The following is a 20,018-nucleotide window of genomic DNA, read 5'->3' on the forward strand; positions in this document are numbered from 1 at the left end:
ACCAAGATGCTGGTAAACACCGTTATTCACCCAACATGGGTATTCTCAATAACATTTTTCCAATAATGCTGTATTTCTTAAATTTTGTTTTGAGGAAATTTATTTATTTGACTATGAGATGAACCTATACCTACGAATATTACAAAAACATCTAATATTGCCTCCGTAAATCACCTCGCGCTGCTTGGACAGAAACAAGCAGGCAGTTCTTGTTGAAAGGTAGCATGGCGTGTTTTGTAATGCAAATAGATAGGCGGCCTTCTCTTGTAATGGCGGACGTGGTGGCGGCAACATTGCCTTGCTTGAGTCACAATCATATTTCTCGTTTTTTGGCGGAAAGAGACAAACTAACTTGGAATTATGGCATCAGAAATTATTGTGGATGGCGAAGTTATAAGTCTTCCAACTGATTTGATCACAAATGTAAGTAAAATTATCACTTTAGTGTATAGTATGGTGCTTACACGAATATTACAGTTACCTAATATTTCGATCGTGTTTTTATTCATTGAGGCAAGTTATTTGTTGTGTACAGTCTTATTTGTGAATGATTATGATAAAAAAAATCACTCAGATTTGTCATACTGTAATTGGCAAATCGTGGAAAAAAGGCTTATTTGGCCAAACTCACAATTTAAACCAAAACTAAGTATTTTCTGAAACAGATGATTTAGTTTTTTCTAAAATTGCAACCTGGGCATAGACCAGATTAGACAGTTTGGTAATTTTTACAGATTTTTTTTCATTGAATTTTGATCATGTTGCTAGACAACCATTTTTTGAAATGTAATGTATAATTTTTTCTTCGTATTAACGAATAAATCCTCTGAATGGTAATTTTTTGATCCAGAACAGAAGTGATCCTCATAATGTTGACCTAATTTAAAATAAACATACACAATTTAATCATACCGACTCTATGCATATTTTCCTGACCTATGCTATAGTTACCTGTGGGACTTTTTCACTTTGCAGCCTGACCTACTGGCAGAAATACTGACAACATCCACTTGGGAGAATCAACTGGATGAAAGTCACAAGAACAGTTTAAAAAAGTTACTTCCTTCCTCTCTTGATGATAAGGAAACAGACAAAACACTCAAGTATGCTTTGATTTGATTGAATTTGTTTCAACAAATTTTTTCACTTTGATAGTTTATGCATATTTTTGTGTGAAATATGGAACCCAAACTCCCAGAAGACAGTTTGCATGTTATAAAAATAAACCTGCTTTACTTGTAAACTGTGACTGCATACTGTAGGTTCCCCACCTAGTATTTTATCAAAATTGTATTGTTACTCTATTGAAAAACCAAAAAAAGAGTAAAATATAATGTTATTGAGCAGATTGGCTAATTTTTGCAATCTGATAGCACAAAGTTAGTTTTGAATTTTTTCAGTAATAAATTTCTTTAAAAATATAACAATTGTAAACACATCTGGCATTGTTCTGGTTCAGACAGCCGCCAACATGTCTTTCCATTGGACTGTGATTAATATGTTTAAATTTAAATGTTAAATAGGATGCTTCTTTCTGGGGAAGACATTAATTCATTTCATGAGTTGCTGCCAGAACAGTCTGGAAATCCCGTAAAGCAATTCCTCAGCCAAATTAAAAATGGTTACCACAGTCCTCTTGCATACCAAGTTCGCAGAAGCTACCTAAAAACAATGAAAGTGAAAGGGAAGTTATTAAAACACAAATATTACCACCAACTGTTGAAGGAAGTCATTGTTTCAAGACAGGTAAGATATACTCTTGACAGCTAAGGATGCTGTGCATGGATTAAAATTGTTACGTTCTACAGTGTCATCTGGCAGTTGCTGCTCACCCACAATCATTTAAACTATCGAGAGGAAAAATGCCTTCATTACCTGAAAGTGAAAATCCACAAATCCAGGAAGCAGCTGACAGACTTTATTACCAGTATGTAATTTTAAAACATGGATGTTGCCAATGAATAGAAAGTAAATTTCCAAATTAACATTTGGTTTTCCTTGGTTCGATTATTTTACAAAAAAAGTGCTCTATGTCTATGAAAGAATATAACTGAAAAGGTTCCCTATTTGGAAAAAAATTATTTGGCATTTTGCCATTTTTTACGAAAAAGCATTTTTTACCATTTATAAATACATATGTACACAACATTTTTATTGCAAGTTTTGTTATGTCGATAATAAAAAGCAAATATGAGGGTACATACATTTCAAACATCCTGTAGATTACTTGATGGGGCAAAAACAGAAGCGAAGGCGCACCAGGATTTTGCCGACATCAACACAAATAGTTGGGATTCTGATTCAGATCAACCAACATCAAGTGGGGGAAAGCCCCTGTCCCACAATCCCAACTCAGTGTCCTTCAGTCAATTCAAAGAGATGCTTTTGCAACACAAGAGGCGAAGAGATGCTAAAATTGTACGATTTTTGACTATTTCGATTTCGTATCTTTTTGTTACGTATTTTCTATATCATAGAACACACCAGATTTAAATGTAAATGGGATAAAGCTTGCCGACGTAATTGCAAGAACATTTGTTGGAGCGAGAAAGGCACAAGGTAAGGGCAGAAATGGCACCCATTTAAACATAGAAGTACTTAACCATGAATTCTGATCTGACATTCAAGTGCCTAATTTTAGTACATTTTAGGTTTTGAATTCTGCTTGTTTTAAACCTTTTTGTATTATTTCAAGTCATAAAAATCTGAAAAAACGATTTATATAAAAAATACTTAGATTGATATTCTGTCATTATTTATTGATTTTTGCATTTAGGGCCGCTGGGGAAAAAGAGAAAGCATACAGAGGTGATTAAAAACAAACAGAAACGTGTGAAGGGAAGTTTTACCAGTGGACGGTTAAAAGTAATTAACAACACTGGGAAGACAGATGGGAAAGGTCCACGATACAACATAAAGCATGGAAAAAGGTTTGCATACAGCACATGTTTGTAGTGGTTGACTGACATGCACATCTGGGCACCAGTGCTGTGAAAAAATGTATGAAATATAATAAATACCTTATTTTTGAGCCAAAAAGGGGCAAGTTGATTCGATACATTTAAATGTGACAAAGCTGTAGAAACCAATTACTGCATTTACGTGTGATTGGAATCTATAAAAAAAAGGATGTTAATTGCAATTCTCTGACATTTCAAAGCTCAAATCGTTGTTGCAAATGAGTATGTCCATCTTCATTGTCAAATAAAGTGTTTATCGTTTTTTGATCTCAAATTAATGCATGGTTTTGCAGCCAGAAGCAGATGACACAGCCATCGTGTTACTTGGAACTAATCAAGGATGTCATAATTTTGTCACAGGACAAAACCTTGTCAAGCGTGAGTGTTCATGTATTACATTTATTTCACAAAACTTCTTGCTTAGTTATCTGCATTAGAAAAATGTATAAGAGGTATTCATGGTCTATGTAAAACTTTTGTCATAACTTTTCTTTTATTTATTTTATGAATTTAAAAAAAAAACATGACAAAATTAAGTTTTACTCCTTCAGGAAAAGTTGTTAGCCGATTCCTATGTGGTTAGTCTTGTACACCAGCTCTTGTCATAAACTAACGAGTGTAAAAGCCAAGTGTTTTGTCTAAGAAGCGGAGATCTACTTAAACCATTACAAACGACTTGTGGTAATTTGATTGGGGACCACTTTTGATTGGAGACCACTTCAATCAGTCAATTGCCCTTTTTTTTGGATTTTTGCTCTACCAAAGATGCATACACTGGTTGTTGTTTAATTAACCATTTGTTGTTAGGTTGAACAGTTAATTGGAGGTTGGTTGGCCTCTGCTGATGCTTCAAAATACATGTGGACAACCACAAGAAAAGACTGGTTAAAACTGCTAATATCTGCCCTTGATTACATGAAACAACCACAGCTGGGTAAACAGAAATAGGTGTTTTTATTGTGTATGTGCTTGATTGTAAGCATAAATAAGGAAAAGTTTTATATAAATGTCTATATTTGACCTGTCAGTTTGAAAGCTAAACATTGTTAAAATTTATTGAGTAATCAACACATGGATGACATTTTGAACACTGTTTTTTTGTAAATTTCGAATTCACAATCCTTTAAATGTCACTTAGAGATTTTTAATATTTCTAACAGTGAATGGAAAGGATGTGACTTTGGTTACTGACAGTAATGGTGTCCTGGCATGGCTTGGGTTCGCCGAAGAACAAGATGAAGCAAGTTTATTAAAGCAGAGTTGTGAGCAGTGGCTCCTACAGGTAGTCAAACATAACAGTGTTCATAAAGTGTTTTGTTATCAAACATACGATTATTTTTCCCAAAACAAGTGTTTACACCAGTAGGTAATGCAATAAATCCAGACATCTAAACAAACTCTTCAATATTGCTTAAAATTTTATTAAATTTCTTCACTTATTTTAACAAAACTTACCTGGTATCTGAAAACGCAATTGTTTATTTTTTTGTGTAAATTCAATCGTCCTGGTAAGATTTTTTTTTACTTCACGAATATATGATTTTTTTTCCATAAACAAAAAGCTTTTAAACCAGTAGCTAATGGAAGAACTCCAGAAGTCTAAACAAACTCTTTAACATTACAGCTGCCCCAGATGCATTCCAATGATTCCATGACGTCACCGGACGATGAGGTCACGACTTTTCAACTCCAGGAACAGCGACGTTATCGTTACCCCCATCAAGCGTTTGTTTACACGATAAATGGAAACCGCTACGCTGTGCCTCCTGTTAAGGGTTCGTTGCACCTTCACAAATATATACTTGTCATAAATGCATTGGACAGAGACTAAAACTCAGGACAAAAAATATTTTTTGGTATCACATGGGTAGCCGCCTGGTAGTGGTAACAGTTTGCTGGTAGCCATTGAAGACGCAACACGAGTAAAATAGTTGTGACAGAAATAAAGCTGTAGGCTTCTGCGGCAAATCCAATAAATAACTGAATTATCGTCCTACATAGCAAACGTGTCGAAACTGTGTTAACCCAACGACTGGGAACAGTGTATCGTTTCGTTTATGATAATGACGTCGTCAATTCGAATCTGCCTATTACCAAAACTACATGCTAGTATTATATAGTTTTGACCTCTATCTATTGGTCGGAAAGAAGTCTGCCTGAACTACAGCTCTGTAGTGAAATCGGCTTATGAAGTGACGTCCAACATATATATGAGTGGAAACTCTTGTATTCCACCCACCTAAATATAATTGTTCTTTTGCAGGAAGTACGGGTCCTACCAAGGAAGGTCGGGTTGCTAGGGAACACTACCTCCTGCGTCCCGAGCGTCCTCCCCAAGTCACTCTCCTCGCACTGACACGTGACGCCGTTGCTAGGTTACCCGGGGGAACGGGGGCTAGGAATGACGTGTGTAATTTACTACGTCAATCGCAATATCTCGCTGAGGTCGTCACGGACCAACAGGTATATATGACGTCACCTTTTTACCCCTGCTTCACATTTTAGTCTGTAAATATAATATTTTGGGGGGGTTTGGAAGGTTGATCATCATCGGTTATTGTAGCTTTGGTCGAAAAAGAATTTTTGGCTATTGGTTATCATTATTTGCTTTGTAGCTACGGGAATAGGCTTGACCTCCTAAACAATGATGCAATCTCTCAGAAAAGGTTCTTGTATAGTGTACACTCATGGGCCGTAACTTCAGTTATTATGTGAAGATAACTGGTATCCATACTTCCGTGGCACATTTTAGGCGATAAAAGTTTAAATACACCAGGGAACTCGCTGAAATTCGCTGAAAAAAACTGCAAGCATTTGTATGCCTCCCTTAAAAGCATTTTGTGTGTCTCTATTACTTGGAAAACTTGGAACACAAAACTATACACAAATTACTATACCAGCAAACATCTTAGCAAGTTCTAATAGTTCTGTAATTGCTGTTATTTCCATTAGATCAACTCTGCTGTGAGCGGGGCGCTGGACAGACTTCACTATGAAAGCGACCCGTGCGTGAAATTCGATGCAAGCCGAAGGTTGTGGGTTTACCTGCACGCCGACCGATCCATACATGAACTTGGTAACTGTTTATACGGACTGTGTAATTAACTATTCATACGGACGCTGAAATGGAAACCCCGTGTATAGTGGAGCAGATGAAATAACTCAAATTCAGCATCCAGAACGTTGAAAACGGCAAAAGACAATTCTTCTAAGCGCTAAAATAAACTAAATATCCGAACCATACGTGTTAAATTCTAGGATTCTAGGATTTAAATTTCTAGGATAAGTTACATGGGTATCCTTCACGTCAAGCAGCGTAGGAGCACTTTCTTTTGTAGTAATTCGGTTCAGTTACACAGTATTTCTCACTGGCTATGTATAACTATACGGCTCTTGTTGTTTGCAACATAATTACAAGGATAGCGTTTCTGAAATTTCGACTTGTTTATATTGCTCCAGAGCGCCTCCATGTGGAACAGCTGGGCGCACCGAAAAAGAAGCGCATAAAAGAGAAAACAAAGAGAGCAAAAACGAAAGGAAAAGTTGCGGAACAGGAAAAGTGAGTTGGGCCAATTAAACATTTCTATCAAGACGCTCCCCGCAAATAAAAAGGAAACTGTTTCTTGCAAAATGTTTTCACTTAGACCAACTTTGTACAATTTTTTAGGTCGAAACTGTGGCCATCTGTCTGCAGCTTATACACAATTTGTACCATTATTTTTTTGTTTTAGTGATGGAAAGCAACAGACAGCTGGAAATAACATTCCGATCATGGGTCCAGGTTTGCTTTTCGAATGGTTTTATAAAGTTCTTTCAATAATCAACAGATAATTTCCGGTTGTACAATATACATATATTACGTTGTTTTGATAATCTAATCCAAACACCACAAACCATATCTTGGCGGCAATTGACCTTGCGGTAATTTTACTTGCTTTAAAAAAAACAAACCAAACGTATGTATACTAAACATTAAACAATATATATTGTAAAAAAGTACTGTCCTTCTTACAGTCGACCCTTCATCATTGCACGTGACTCAACTCAACCAATCAGATTCCAACAAAACCGCACAAAGCACAAAAGTTCATCCAACAAAAAAGAAAACCAAAAACATTACGTCCTCAGTGACGTCACAATCCGATGCACAAAATACCGCCCCCAGTGGCACTACCACTATCCAGATGACGCAGAAACAACTTTTGGCAATGACCAGAAACATGTCAACCGCGTCACAGGGGTCACGGGAGGTCGTGATTACACAGCGTGACGGCGGCCACTCGGGGGCACTACACAAACACGTCAAGGGCACTTTAGTCTCGCAGCAAAATGGTCAGCCCAGTTTAAAGTTAATCCTCAAGCCTGCCGTTGACGATCAGCAAAAGCCCACAGCCGAGCTTGTCCGTGTTCTTGACGCAAAATCAATGGCCAAGCAGCACGTGCTCACTGCCGACACGCTTCGTCGCCTCTCCGAACAGCTCTCTGCTGCCTCCAGCCGGCCGATTAAGATCGTTCAGCAGCAGACAGCGGGAAAGAGCTCGAATACAGGAAAGCAGCGGGTTATCAACATCTCTACAAAACCCGAAACTCCGACACCTAGCGGTGTAAAACTCGCGGTAGGACAACAGCACGGTGGCGACATGGCGCTAGACGGGACAAGAATCGTTTTGACCGCCTCCCGATCAAAGACTTCGGCGACAAGTGGTAAAGCAATTCCTCCCCAGCTGGTCGCCAACTCGAGTAGACTCGTTATGACACAAGGTGGCGCCAATCAACCAATACAGGTGGGTTATCATGAATATATTGGTCAAGACGCTTGACCCACATTTTGATTTAAATACTTCACTGAGATTCGGCAACAAGAAAATACTTTCCTCAGCAATTAATACATGTTTGAGATAAGGCGATTGTCAGGGGCCGTTTGTCATTGTTTTTTTTTATTGTGTTTTTGGCGGGTCAGTTTTCATTTTGTGTACCTTTTTTCTATCCTTAAAAGGATTTTTTTGATAACTTGGCCCTACTTATTTGTTGTACAACAAAACTGTTTCTCTAAACTGAAATAAACATCCAACTCAAATCTGTTACGATCGATGTTTAAACCATTCACAACAAAATGCGATTAAACCATTATTCTGCTGTTTTTCCTGTCACTTATTCCTAAAGTCTTGTAAATTTTATACAGATGATGTCAGGCAACCCTCCCAAAACTCTACAAATCATGTCTGGGGGTAAAGTCCAAACCGTGCAGGTACTTACCCCTTCCGGAAATCCCCAACAAGCCCCTCCCAGAAGTCTTGTCCTCCCCAAGGCGTCTAACGTTGTTGTGACGTCACTTCCTCAACCGCTTGGGGAAAGCTGACGTCATTAAAATGCGAAAAAGGGATCAATCGCGAGCTTTTGCATGGGTCATGTGCTTTTTTGTATTGCAGTACTGTTTACTTGCGCCGTCGCAATTTTAATCAAGTTCGTGAAAAGTTTTTTTCTGGTGTTGGTGTTAAAAGCAAAATGTTACTGAGGTTTGCAAGGCAAACAAAGTTTTAATTGAAGCAGTGATTCCCAACCTCTTTGTGGTTGCGTACCACTTGGAGGTAAAACAATTTCGTCGCGTACCACCTAGTTGAGTGTTACAAAGTAACCTAGGGGATGAATTAACAAACATAATACGACCTAGATCCGCAAATTACGGAAAGGTGCTCGCGTACCACCTGGAATGCCGTCGCGTACCACCGGTTGGGAAACACTGTATTAAACGGTAGGGTGATTGGTGGTGGGCAGGAAATGCAATATATGATAAGTAAATTGATTTTCAAATGTGTTTGACTAATATGACGAAGAACCTAACTGCGAAGTCAGTAAAAAGCACTCACTGTATGCCGAATATCCGATGACAATGCTGATGCAAAATTAAGTATTTACTTTACCCTTTTCGAGGTCCAGAAAGTGGTTTTGCAACTACAGTCTAATTATTGTACATTGTTACCAAGTAGCTTGCTTATTCTTGCTGAGAATGGGAAGTTCTTTCGAAACAAGATAGTAGCAAACCAAATGCAGAAGTTACATAGCGGAGGCATACCTGTTATAATGTGGGTAAGCAATTGTAAGGGTTCTGATTCCCGTGGATCAACTTTCAAAAAGCTTTCACGTCCTTGGTGATGTTTTTAAAGTGGAAACAAAAATTAGAAAAGCTGACTAATATCCGTTATGAATCTGCGCAAACCCCGAGGTTGCAAAAAGACAAGGAGGCGGTGGTTTTGAAAACCTATTGGTCCAGTTCAGATGTAAAAACGCACACGATGCGTTTATGGCATGTGTTTTTGCTCTTTGACCATTACGACGTACTATAGGCAGTTTAGCTTGAAACACTTCAAATAAAGTTGCGATCTCTTTTGCGTGGGCAACTTAACCTGAAAAATGTGCCTTTGTGCAATCCGACCTACCAAAAGCAAAGTGTGTAAAATGTTGCTGTTTGTTCATATCTGACCCCCTGACAGTTTGTCATCTAAGTACGCATGGCCGACCAATGGTAAAGTTCAAGTTGCGGCATGGCTCCATCGTTTTGCTTAATCAGGGAGTGTCAAGCAGACGCACAAAACTTGGCATTAGTGGTGTCGTATTGCGCGATTTCTTCTTTGCAAAATGCCGGTGTGTTGGGTGTACACATCACATCGATTGGGAAGAATTTCTAGTTTGACCTTGCGGGTGTCAAAGGTCGCAGTTTTGCACGTGGCTGTCACAATCTTCCTTTGCTTCACTGAGCTTGACAGACAGTCGTATATATGCCTTCTCTGCGTAAGATGGTTTGTTAATAAAACGATTAAGCAGACAAATAAATATTAACCCATGTGCATTTAATATCCACATTAAGTTTTATGCTGTCGCGCTAATCATGAACATGAATCATAAATGGAAATTATCTTCCGTTATCCCCTGATAATTAGCACTAGAAACCTTTCCTGACAAGCAAAATGTTTTCAAAATTTCAGCTGATAGAAGATCTAATTAAGTTGGTTGAAACCAAAGGTCTCTATTAGCTTGTCATGTATATTATATATCAAAAAACCGTTGTTTAGCACATTTCAATCCAGCCATTATCACACAAAGCGGAAAACCTTAGCCAAGCTAATAGATGTTTAATGCCAAATATGCTCACGGAAAGGCTGTCTTTGTTATCGCAACAGAGGCCCCATTGTTTCATCAAACAACTACTGCGTTCGACAAACTCTTAGCGCCAGGATGTCTGGAAAGGCGCTAAAATCACCACCAACTTTAGCACATCGTTATTAACGATTTTGACACATTTGCATGCCATTTAAAATAAATTTAAAATCGCCGAGTGGTTAATCGACCTTTTTCGAAACTCCGGATTAGTGATATTATAAATTACAGAGAGGAAATAAGAATATAAAGTTAAACGCCTTTTTATCACTTGTTTTTTGGTTTCACAAACAAAACATTTTTTAACATAAATACAATTTTTCACCCATAATTTTACTTGGAGCGAAGTATTAAAACAAGATTTTGCTTCTAACAAAAAGGATTATATTGCTTATGCACACAATAGCATTAATTTTAAGTTTAAACTACCCGTACCACTTGTTCTGTTATCCTAGCAGATACCCCTAAGACTTAGGCACACAATTAAGCAATGTTTGGTCGTTTTGTTCCATCAGTGGCGCCAATAAATGTTTACAGTTTGCCTTTAATCGGGGTTTGGACAAATATTTGTTCAAGGTAATTAGCGGATAGCCGGAAAGGGAGCTTGGAAAACAATTGACTTCGTACTCTATGTTTGTGAGATTATCATTACTGTCGAAAGCCTAAACCCGAACGTAAACCACAATCCTACCTATTATAGTTCACGTTGTGCCCTTGAAAAAGATTTTTTTGGAGGACTTGATGCCAATTTATACGTAGTTAAGTTTTTATAATCACAGATGCCGAACACCTAACAGGAACTTTGTGTGTCACGGCAAGTCGCCCAATATCAGAAAAAACTCGTTTTGAAGGCAAAACCGGCACTTACACAAGTTCGCTTGGAAAACAAAACCACTTGCCTTTACACAAAACCAACTTGTGTTTTCTATGCACAAAACGTCATCGACTTTGGCCATCTCAAAGTTAATGAAGCTGAACCGATGAATTGTCATTTGTTATTGTAGCATTCCTCAAGTGACAATCGGCGATTATTTCCTCACAGGGAATTTATTATTGCGCTTCACGCTTGAAAGGGCGTACGTGTGAGTGCGCCGTGTGTTTGTTATCGCGTACTTTTTCTCCCGCTTCACGCGTTTTACGAGCTTACGACTTTATTTGCCCGGCAGATGCTTGCCATAGTGAGACATAGCAGGCAGAGAGAGTGAGTCGTTCCTTCTGCCTCGAATGGTTATGTAATGAAAGGAGATTATTGTGTCATACTTGCAATGGTTTGTCGATCTTGCTGTATCTGTAAGCTTCGGCAAGTATTTTTTTTACATTTTCAATACGGGATGTCAAATTGTAATTAGATTAATGGACAGGTGTTTAACTATCAGCTTAGTTTTCATGCCCTCATTTGATATGGTTGTGAGGTGGTCGAGGTGAACTGTACATTTTTTATCTGATGCTGACCTGTAACCTATTTGCTTTTGTGAGTAGTTCTGTTTGCGTAAGGAATCATGCCGAGCGAGACTGGCGATTATACGTTTAGTCACTATTAGTTATGATATGGTTACAGGTGGACGAAGTCGGGGCATACAGATTGTCAGAAACTTTGTAATTATCGACGGAAATATTTCTTTGTCGTCATGTTTTAAAGGTGTTTTATAAGAAAAATCGTCTAAGAAGCAGATAAAATTGTAATCGTATTCATTTTTTTTTCGAACATTACTACAAGCAATTAATGAAGCCAGATGAGCCGCCATTCACGTTGGTTACATGTCTGGAAACATTGAGGTGAAATCTCCAGGATATCATACTGTAACATTCTACTAAAAAAGGAAAAAAATGCATTTGATGTATGCTATTAACCAAGTCTTCGCTTAGCGGTTGAATTCAGCCGAATGTCAGCAAGGAAGTGCTTGCCCTGTCGACGGCAATTAGCCTTAAGCCCGTGCCCAAACTTTTCCGGGAGTCGTTTCGCTTTCGAAAAGGTTTCGCGCATGGTTTCGCCGGGTTTACAAACATTTTGGCACTTGTATGCCGGACGTCAGTCTGGCTGTCACCGTCGTTTGGGTGGGCGACACGTAATTTGTGTTTGTTGTGTTCCGGCGGGTATATAGGAGCGCCCTTATTCAAAGGCCTTCAGCTTCCCGCTGGTTCGCCAATGCGGGTTGAAGCGTTTTTGAGCCGGGATAAGTGCTAAAACGTGATTACCGGATAGAAGAAATGGCTAATTTATGTTTACAGATATTTGTTTGGATAGGAAGAACCCCATAGGTTTTTAACATCCTTTCTTCAGTAACACTTCCACGAAATGAAGTCATTCAGCATTTTGTTGTCTGTAATATTTCTTGTCCTCCTATATGGCGCCGAGGAAAGCAATTCTACGAACGACGAAATACATTCGCACCCCGAGGAGCACCACACCTGTGACAAAGCCACCTGTGCTTCCATTGTGAGCTATTGCTTGGTCGAAGGTTCGTGTTCTTGCAACCCTTCAGTCAATTGCTCTTGCTGTGCTGATTGCGCAGTCTGCCTGGGAGATCTCTACAGGAGGTGCTGCGATTGCGTGGGTAAGTGATCGTGTAACCTAGCCGATATGTATGGTATATGAACCACGCACGAGACATTCCAAAAAAGTGTTTACATCACAGTAATGTGAGTGTTTGCATGTCCAGCTTATCTTTTAATGCGGGTATATTTTATTTATGAAACTGTTTGGGTTGTTTTTGAAATTATGTTCTGGTATTATCTTCCGAGTTTTGGATCAATTCAGAAAGATTGGTTGTCCAAAAACATGAGAAGGGTTATTCAAAATCATGTATGAGTTTTTTGAAGCCTTTCATAAATATATGTATATATAGTATGTAAGGTTTTATCCAAACACATTATTGTTCTGCGCTGGTGTTGGTGCCAGGCTTAATGTAATTTTCAATATAACTGAGCTTCTTGCACAAAAATTAGCGCAGGTTTTTTTTCAATCCACTTTTCATCTGCCATATGCCGAGATCTCGTAGTACCCTGATTTGGCTCATTGCAATCTACGTAATTTTTTTTGCCAGGCGCCCTATCATATTATGAAAAGTAGCAGCAACGACAACGCTGTACAAGAGTCGTGTTGGAGAAAACGATGTACAGTATTTATTATCTTGTATGAAAGGTTTTGTATGAACTTGGTGCACCAAAGCCAGGCCGTACCAACAACGCAAGGCAAAACAAGCATCACTTGCCACATTTCGCTCGGCGCGCCACTGCTTTCCCATAAAAGCGCAAAATCTTTTGTCCGCCAGATCAAATCCACAGCGCTTGAATGGCGCGGTCTACGGTTATATCCAAATCCGCCCTGCTCTACACGAAGCCCCCGTTCCTTCGTAGTAGCTGGCAGTTAATAGTACAGACATTTATTGTGACATCACAAACGCTATTGTTACACCATATAGTGTAACCATTTCATCTCGTTGAGTGCAACCTGGGTGGTTGTTTTTAACGGATTTGTGGTTGAATTTGGTAGAAGTTTAAAATACTTCACATAACGAAATACAATGAGGAAAATGCACTACAAGTTGTTTGACAATTTTAGGTTTTTGTTTGCGACAAAATTTCTTCAGGGTGGTTCAAACCATGTGACAAATTTGTTGGCCTGCCATAAACTTTAGTGCATTTTTAATACATGGAGTTTGAATAGCAGCTCAAGTGTAAAATTTCGCGCAAGTATGTCTCACACCGGATGGTGTCTATCACGCAAGAAAAACACGAACGTCAAATATATTTGGCCAATACATCAAAGCTTTCGGGAACCAGTCAGACCTCCGCGCAGAAGTTTTGTACTTAGGCGAGTGATGTACGAGTTAAAAACAGCGGACGCAAGGCTTAAACGTACAAGAAAAGGTTGTCACTCACTGCCAATTGTTTGAAATCAATCAGGGTAGACAAGCGCTTGCAGTTCGAGCAGACGGGTTTTCCGGCAGCGGACGCCACTCACCAGCCCAGTACAGACTGTAATTAGGTTTGGCGTGTACACACCAAGCTGCATGTTGATTTTTCGCGGATTAGCCTGTGTTGTTAAAGCAAGGGAAGGGTTTCAACTGATTTTTTTTATTTTTTAACAAGGGCCTGAATCTTTTTTGATGTCTCCGATCTATTTGATGTCTGGTTATTTTGCTGGGATCTCGCTTCTCTTAAAGGGGGGTGGCGGGTTCGCGAACTTTAGGGGATTGACATTTGCTAAAAGGTCAACGCGCGACGCTGGGACGATTTACACAAACAATGTACACCCGCACACTTTCAAAACTTACACCGAGTTCTTTGTACGAAAACCCAACTGCAAAAAACTCGCCATTTTGTGACCTTTAATAGGACGAACTTTATTACGTTGCATTCCATGCCCATATAAAACCTGTACACCATTTACGCATCATTTAACACCGCCTTTGGTCCATGGCAAAAAAGGATTTAAGCGCTATCGAACTCTAATCCTTCTGATCGTTAGAGGAAAGCCGAGATATTCTGAAGCTGTCTGCTGTGGGCCCCAAATCCCCACGTTCCTCCGCAATACCCCTTTCGTGTGGTAAACAGGTATAGATTGAACAGATAACGTCTGAATTCGCACCCCTTACATTTCAAGGTCATTATTCAACGCCGCTGGTCAACAACGAAGTTGTCGTTGTTCTTGCGGCCGGTGAGCTGACGAATTAGGAAATAATACATGGTTTTACAAACACTGGATATTAAGACGGTAGAATTTCGAAAAACAATCTTTCCATCCGATATTTAAAAACGATCGAATAAACGATAAATTTATCATTTGTTTCTAAGTGGCATTTAAGTATAGCGCCCTCAGAATTTTAGAATTTTTTTTTAGAAATTGGGGAAATGACGTATTACTTATATTACAATCAAGTTTAAGCATTCACTAAACTGAGTAAACGAACCGTAAATTTGCATCTAGGAAGTTCGCAAGACGAGTTAAATTTTTAGAATTGTTCTATAGCGGGCATGTTCAAAGATGCAAAGACATTCCACTGCTATCTGGGACAAATCCTTATAAGCGAGGGTCAAACCAAGCAGGTGTGACGATAAAATTGGCCGTCGCCTGATGCACAGACACCTGCACTAACAATAATTCGCAGCCTTTTGCGCAACTTGAGCCGCAATTATCGCGCAGCTTAAGGCCTCCGGCAGGTCTAGGCGACATTTTATTCAGCGATAAGCGATACCTGGGTGGTATTTACTCCGCCCACCACCCTATAATCTTATCGACGCGTCTGTTCGAGTCTCTAAGCCGTTATTAGGTCTATCCACTGTGCTTGAAGTCAATAAGTTCGTCATGCAACCGCTACAGGATTTGCAATTGTTGCCAAATGACGTTTTTTCGTTTGATCTGTTGTTAACCAATCCCTACGCATTATTCGTTTTAATTAACGTTGCTACAACCCCAACGTTTTCGCAAAAGAGTGTTTATACTTCAGTAAATACAGATGCAATTTAACTACTGCATGGGACGAATTTATCAGCACTCAAGTTGTGTAAAAAAGGCTGATTATGACATCACGATTAAACAAACAATTTTTACAATAGCACTATTGCCATACAAGGTGCACAATTCCCTTTTAAATAATTTCGTTCAACAGTGGCTTGGTCTTTGGTCATTCAATGGTTGTGGAATTCTGCAAAACGTTGCTGTAATTACGAATTTGTCACGTAACAACTCAGCAAGGGGTGTGTGGGCTAGGCGATGTTATCTTGTTGCGGCAGCTTGTCCAATTCGCCTGTTTGAAACGTTTGTGACATGTTTTGGAACGCACCTGTGTCAACCAGCAACCGGCCTGAATCAACAGTCACTCGACCCACAAAGATTTCGTGCGTGATAGCTTCCATCTTTTTCCGCTGCTTAGTAATTTTCTAATTCTACAACCTGTGTTTAACAGCGTCGTCTCCTTATTCAACATAATGACAGTACTGCGTGATGGCGGCGGTCTTGCAGATGAAAAACTTTACACATGACGGTGGAAGTTGAACGTGTAGCGTGTTGGTCCTTCTTGTGGGTTGTTTTTCGGGAGAAGTAGCATATTGATGTGGTTTATCAGGTGCAATTGTCACAATAAAAATAAATGATGAATTGCCATTCATAAAGCACGTGCACAAGCATACCTCCCAGTTAAACTAAACGTTTTCTGTATTTCTTAAACGCTATTAGAACTTGCATATTGTCTTGCAAAATTCCATTTCGTTGTTACAGCCCGGGGCAAACTGATGCTCAGGGTGGTTAATGCTAAATGTTGTTTTAATGGCGTTCATGAGATTCATGGCTAAACAATCGAATAGAACGCAATGCACGTTAGTTTTAGATCTTATCTATACCCACCTATGAATTACTACCTATTCAAAGTAAGCGTTCATTTGCTTTACGTTTGGTGAACTCACTGACGGGCAATTTTAGGATTATTAACGATAAGGGTGTTTTTCTTATTTGATAAGTCAAATATGGCACACTCCAAAAATACTATGATTGGACTCAAAACGACCTTGACGAACATGTAAATTGCGGCATTTCCGCCGTGAGCAAAACGCAGAAAACAGGAGATAATTCTTCGGTAAACATTGCCTCGAATCCCGGCGGGCCAAGTTAAACATTGCCGAACCGCAGTGGTTGAGCAATGGCGTTGCGTCGATTGTACAAATAGTAAACGAGCAATTTATGGCCTCCCTGTAGTGTTTGATGTCGAATCGGGCGTTGTTTTATCCCATACTCTCGGGCCGTTCCTTCCATATTGATCTGCTATGGGTTTTCACTCAAAAGGTTCAAAACTCCTTCACTATATGCCGTGGTGGCTTCCCTTGTCACAAAAGAATGATTCACACCATAGCTATGGAATATAGTTGTTTTATAGTGTGAGGTGTTTTTTCTCCTATAACCGAAACCAAACATAGCGCCAGTAAAGTCTATCGTCACCTCGAAACGTCTCCTCAAACTTGTTTTAGGGGTTGTTTGGTTGTTTTTCTATGTGACATGCGCTAACAGGTGATGCCCATCTATCATTGTTGAAACGACACTGACTACCGGTCAGCCGTCAAGTCACCGGTTTCTCAAGAACCCGCACTATAAGTTTTATCCAAAACATTGCTGATATATACAGTAGAGGATATTTTTCAGGTTGCTATGCATAATTTAAGGACCAATCGTGATTGTATGTGTTCAAGAATAATGATAACTGCATATTCCTTTCTAAAAAGTTTTAGTTTATGTCTCGGAACATTTTTAGTCAGTTCACTTCTCGCTAGTGAAAGTCTTCTTGCCTGTTTTTTAAACGTGAGACGCGGTTGACCAATAATATGCGGTGGTTAAAAAACCTTCTCTGTATTAAGATTGGAGGTTTCGTGTCAATTTGACAGAGTGATGACTGATCGGCACGCGGTAATGCTTACGCAAACAAAGGGACGTCCCCACATCTCTAGTTGTCCAAAACCACCCACGTTCTAGGGTTTTGAAGGACTGGGGTAATATAATGGTCTTTCCAGGGTACATTAACGATGCCACAAACAAGCATTAGTTGCCTCACGTTTCAGTTTGATCGATCGCTGGCTTCGCTAAGTTTCTAGGTAAGGATAAAACCTTTCGCTCTATACGTCAAGAGAGGGAAAAGCCTTATTTTGAAGTATGTCAAATTACATAAAACAATGCAAAGAATATATACGTGCTTTAAGGTCCGATAATATCGGCTCGGAGTCGATACCACATAAGGTATTATCGAATCGGAACCAATGCTAAGTCGTTATCGTCACCTATACTGATTTATGTAACACTGCTGAAAAAGTATGGTGGGTGCGGAAAGTCAATGATAGCTGAAAATAAGTCTTTGACCACCAGGTATCATAATGAATTATGAATCTGTCATTCTTCTGGTGAAAAACAACAAATATACACCTTTTGTTTAAAAAAAAGATTGTATTTTTTCTGACAGTCGCAAATTTGTTTCGTCAACAGCGTAAGTGAAAGGCGCAAACAATGTAAACAGACGTTACGGAAACATTTATTAAAAGACGGGCTTTTAAGCCATTTGCTTTGTTCGAAGGAAAGCAATTGTGTATCCGTTGGACAATGTTATTTTATGAAAGTATCGGACAAACCTGCATGTAACACTTGGAATAGGAAAATACGTTTACTGAAAAGCTACTGACAATATTGAACAAAAATTGGCCTTCGTGCTCCTGTGGGTTATGTCATTATTCCCTTTAGCAAAATACCCACGTCATTCTACGTGAATACGAATAAGTTTAATAAATTTACTTCATTGTTAACATACAGGTCTGCGGAAGACTTCGAATTACACGGCCGATATTCCAACCATTACCAGCACTGTGGCCGTCCTTGATAATCCGATACCCGAGCTTTTCCAATCGTACACCGACCGACAACGCCCGAAGCTCCGTTACACCATCTTGCGGTTTCCAATTGTAGAAGAGTTGGCCGCTCACAGGCACCGCCATCTCTACAGACATGGCCATAACTCAAGACAAGGTGAATTTTGCATTGTTTTCGCCAAACAAACAAACACTTTGGGCTCTCCATTTCCTACAGTGGACAACGATTAATTTTAAAGCATGGCGTATTTCATTTGAGGGTGTACGAAGAAAACTACACGCATGGTTTGAACGTAATTCAAAAACTGGTTCTTGCCAAGGAATAAACCAAATTCGGCTCTAAAATGTATTTTTATTTCTGCAATTTTTTTGATTAAGTTACAAATAAATTTCTCTATATTAGAACACGAAGAAACTGTACGCAAAGAGTCGAGAGCAGATTTTACATCGCAGTCTTACTGGAACGACGTGCAGATGGTATTGCGCAACTCCTACGAATACGACTTGCGTCGCGACACGACCACGCTATGCTCAGTAACGTACTTCGACCAATGCCTGTCTCTTCATCAGTGCGTCCAGAGCTGCGATCAGATGGGTGCTTCTTCATATCGATGGTTTCACAACGGTTGTTGCGAGTGCGCTGGCGCCAGCTGCCTTAACTATGGCAATATGTACCCTAATTGTACGGAATGCATGCAGTAAATTTGATTTTACTGCTTTTAACTGCAATTTGGCGCCAGCTATGTTTTTTTTTACTTTCAAGCAGTCCCGCTGCAATTGCGAAAGTCAATATTTTGATATTTAAAAATCCAGAGCGCAATGCAAAAAAACGATGAAGATTGCTTTGAGCTGCGCCGAGCTTTAAGTGTTGGTAACATTTGTACTCGCCTTGAATTAGTTTCATGTTGTGTATTTTTTTGAGATGCTTTTTCTACATTGTTCCTTGCGTTTTCTTTTCTATCTTGCGAGTATTTAAAACAGAATAAAAGCCGTTAAAATTCATTTTTCTGCTGAAAGCGATAGATGCCGAACTTGGATGTGCAAAAATGCGTTGGTGATGGGCCTACACCGTTCTCTAGATGTTATTGCTATGGATTTCGTCTAGCCCGAAGTGCTGTCTTCATTATTATGTTATGTACATTACATTTTAGTTTTGATTTAAAAAACATCGCCCGCAAAGGCTTAACGTTATACCAAGTGCAAAAAGGTCAAGAACCATGCACTGGTTTAATTTTTTTGCGCGCTTTTTAATTACTATTGATGAAAAGATAAATCAAAAACATATTTCTAGCAATGATTTCATAACTTAAAATTCCCGCTTTCAGTGATGGGTTATCCAGGGTTATCATACCTTTTTTTCCTGCGCCGAAAGCATAAATCGGATGAACTTTTGTATGATCAGTAGACCGTGACAGTTAAGGTGCGTTGCGTCAGAACACCACCCTCATTCTGGCAGAATTCTGGCAGAATAATTTTGCAAATTTGCCACATTTTGGAAGGTACAACAGGCATTTACTCAAAAAATTGGTTTCTTTTGGATTAGAATCAAATTACAGAGAT

At 39.2% G+C, this 20,018-nt stretch overlaps 2 protein-coding genes across 2 annotated transcripts; both read left to right on the forward strand.

Annotated features, from left to right (window-relative positions):
* Positions 1-214: 214 nt before the first annotated feature.
* LOC145894539 (nuclear factor related to kappa-B-binding protein-like) lies at positions 215-8,437 on the forward strand. Its single transcript, XM_082983154.1, has 17 exons — positions 215-423; positions 976-1,103; positions 1,524-1,746; positions 1,809-1,927; positions 2,223-2,418; positions 2,478-2,559; positions 2,777-2,930; positions 3,254-3,338; positions 3,768-3,894; positions 4,121-4,242; positions 4,585-4,735; positions 5,224-5,423; positions 5,913-6,036; positions 6,420-6,519; positions 6,692-6,741; positions 6,975-7,744; positions 8,143-8,437. The coding sequence occupies exons 1-17, from the start codon at positions 361-363 to the stop codon at positions 8,317-8,319; spliced, it is 2,871 nt and encodes a 956-aa protein (XP_082839280.1). The 5' UTR covers positions 215-360; the 3' UTR covers positions 8,320-8,437.
* Positions 8,438-12,348: 3,911 nt separating this feature from the next.
* Positions 12,349-19,453, forward strand: LOC145894726 (twisted gastrulation protein homolog 1-B-like). Its single transcript, XM_082983372.1, has 3 exons — positions 12,349-12,670; positions 18,403-18,615; positions 18,862-19,453. The coding sequence occupies exons 1-3, from the start codon at positions 12,412-12,414 to the stop codon at positions 19,158-19,160; spliced, it is 771 nt and encodes a 256-aa protein (XP_082839498.1). The 5' UTR covers positions 12,349-12,411; the 3' UTR covers positions 19,161-19,453.
* Positions 19,454-20,018: the final 565 nt, after the last annotated feature.

This window comes from Ascidia mentula, chromosome 3 (assembly GCF_947561715.1).
Source record: "Ascidia mentula chromosome 3, kaAscMent1.1, whole genome shotgun sequence".
Lineage (NCBI taxonomy): Eukaryota > Metazoa > Chordata > Ascidiacea > Phlebobranchia > Ascidiidae > Ascidia > Ascidia mentula.

Excerpts from the sequence above, each read along its gene's own strand:
- LOC145894726 (XM_082983372.1), top strand. The coding sequence starts at position 12,412 with ATGAAGTCATTCAGCATTTTGTTGTCTGTAATATTTCTTGTCCTCCTA. Across the intron at positions 12,671-18,402 it reads GAGGTGCTGCGATTGCGTGG|GTCTGCGGAAGACTTCGAAT; the intron begins GTAAGTGATCGT and ends GTTAACATACAG. Across the intron at positions 18,616-18,861 it reads TGGCCATAACTCAAGACAAG|AACACGAAGAAACTGTACGC; the intron begins GTGAATTTTGCA and ends TCTCTATATTAG.
- LOC145894539 (XM_082983154.1), top strand. The coding sequence starts at position 361 with ATGGCATCAGAAATTATTGTGGATGGCGAAGTTATAAGTCTTCCAACT. Across the intron at positions 2,931-3,253 it reads AACATAAAGCATGGAAAAAG|CCAGAAGCAGATGACACAGC; the intron begins GTTTGCATACAG and ends ATGGTTTTGCAG. Across the intron at positions 3,895-4,120 it reads CATGAAACAACCACAGCTGG|TGAATGGAAAGGATGTGACT; the intron begins GTAAACAGAAAT and ends TATTTCTAACAG.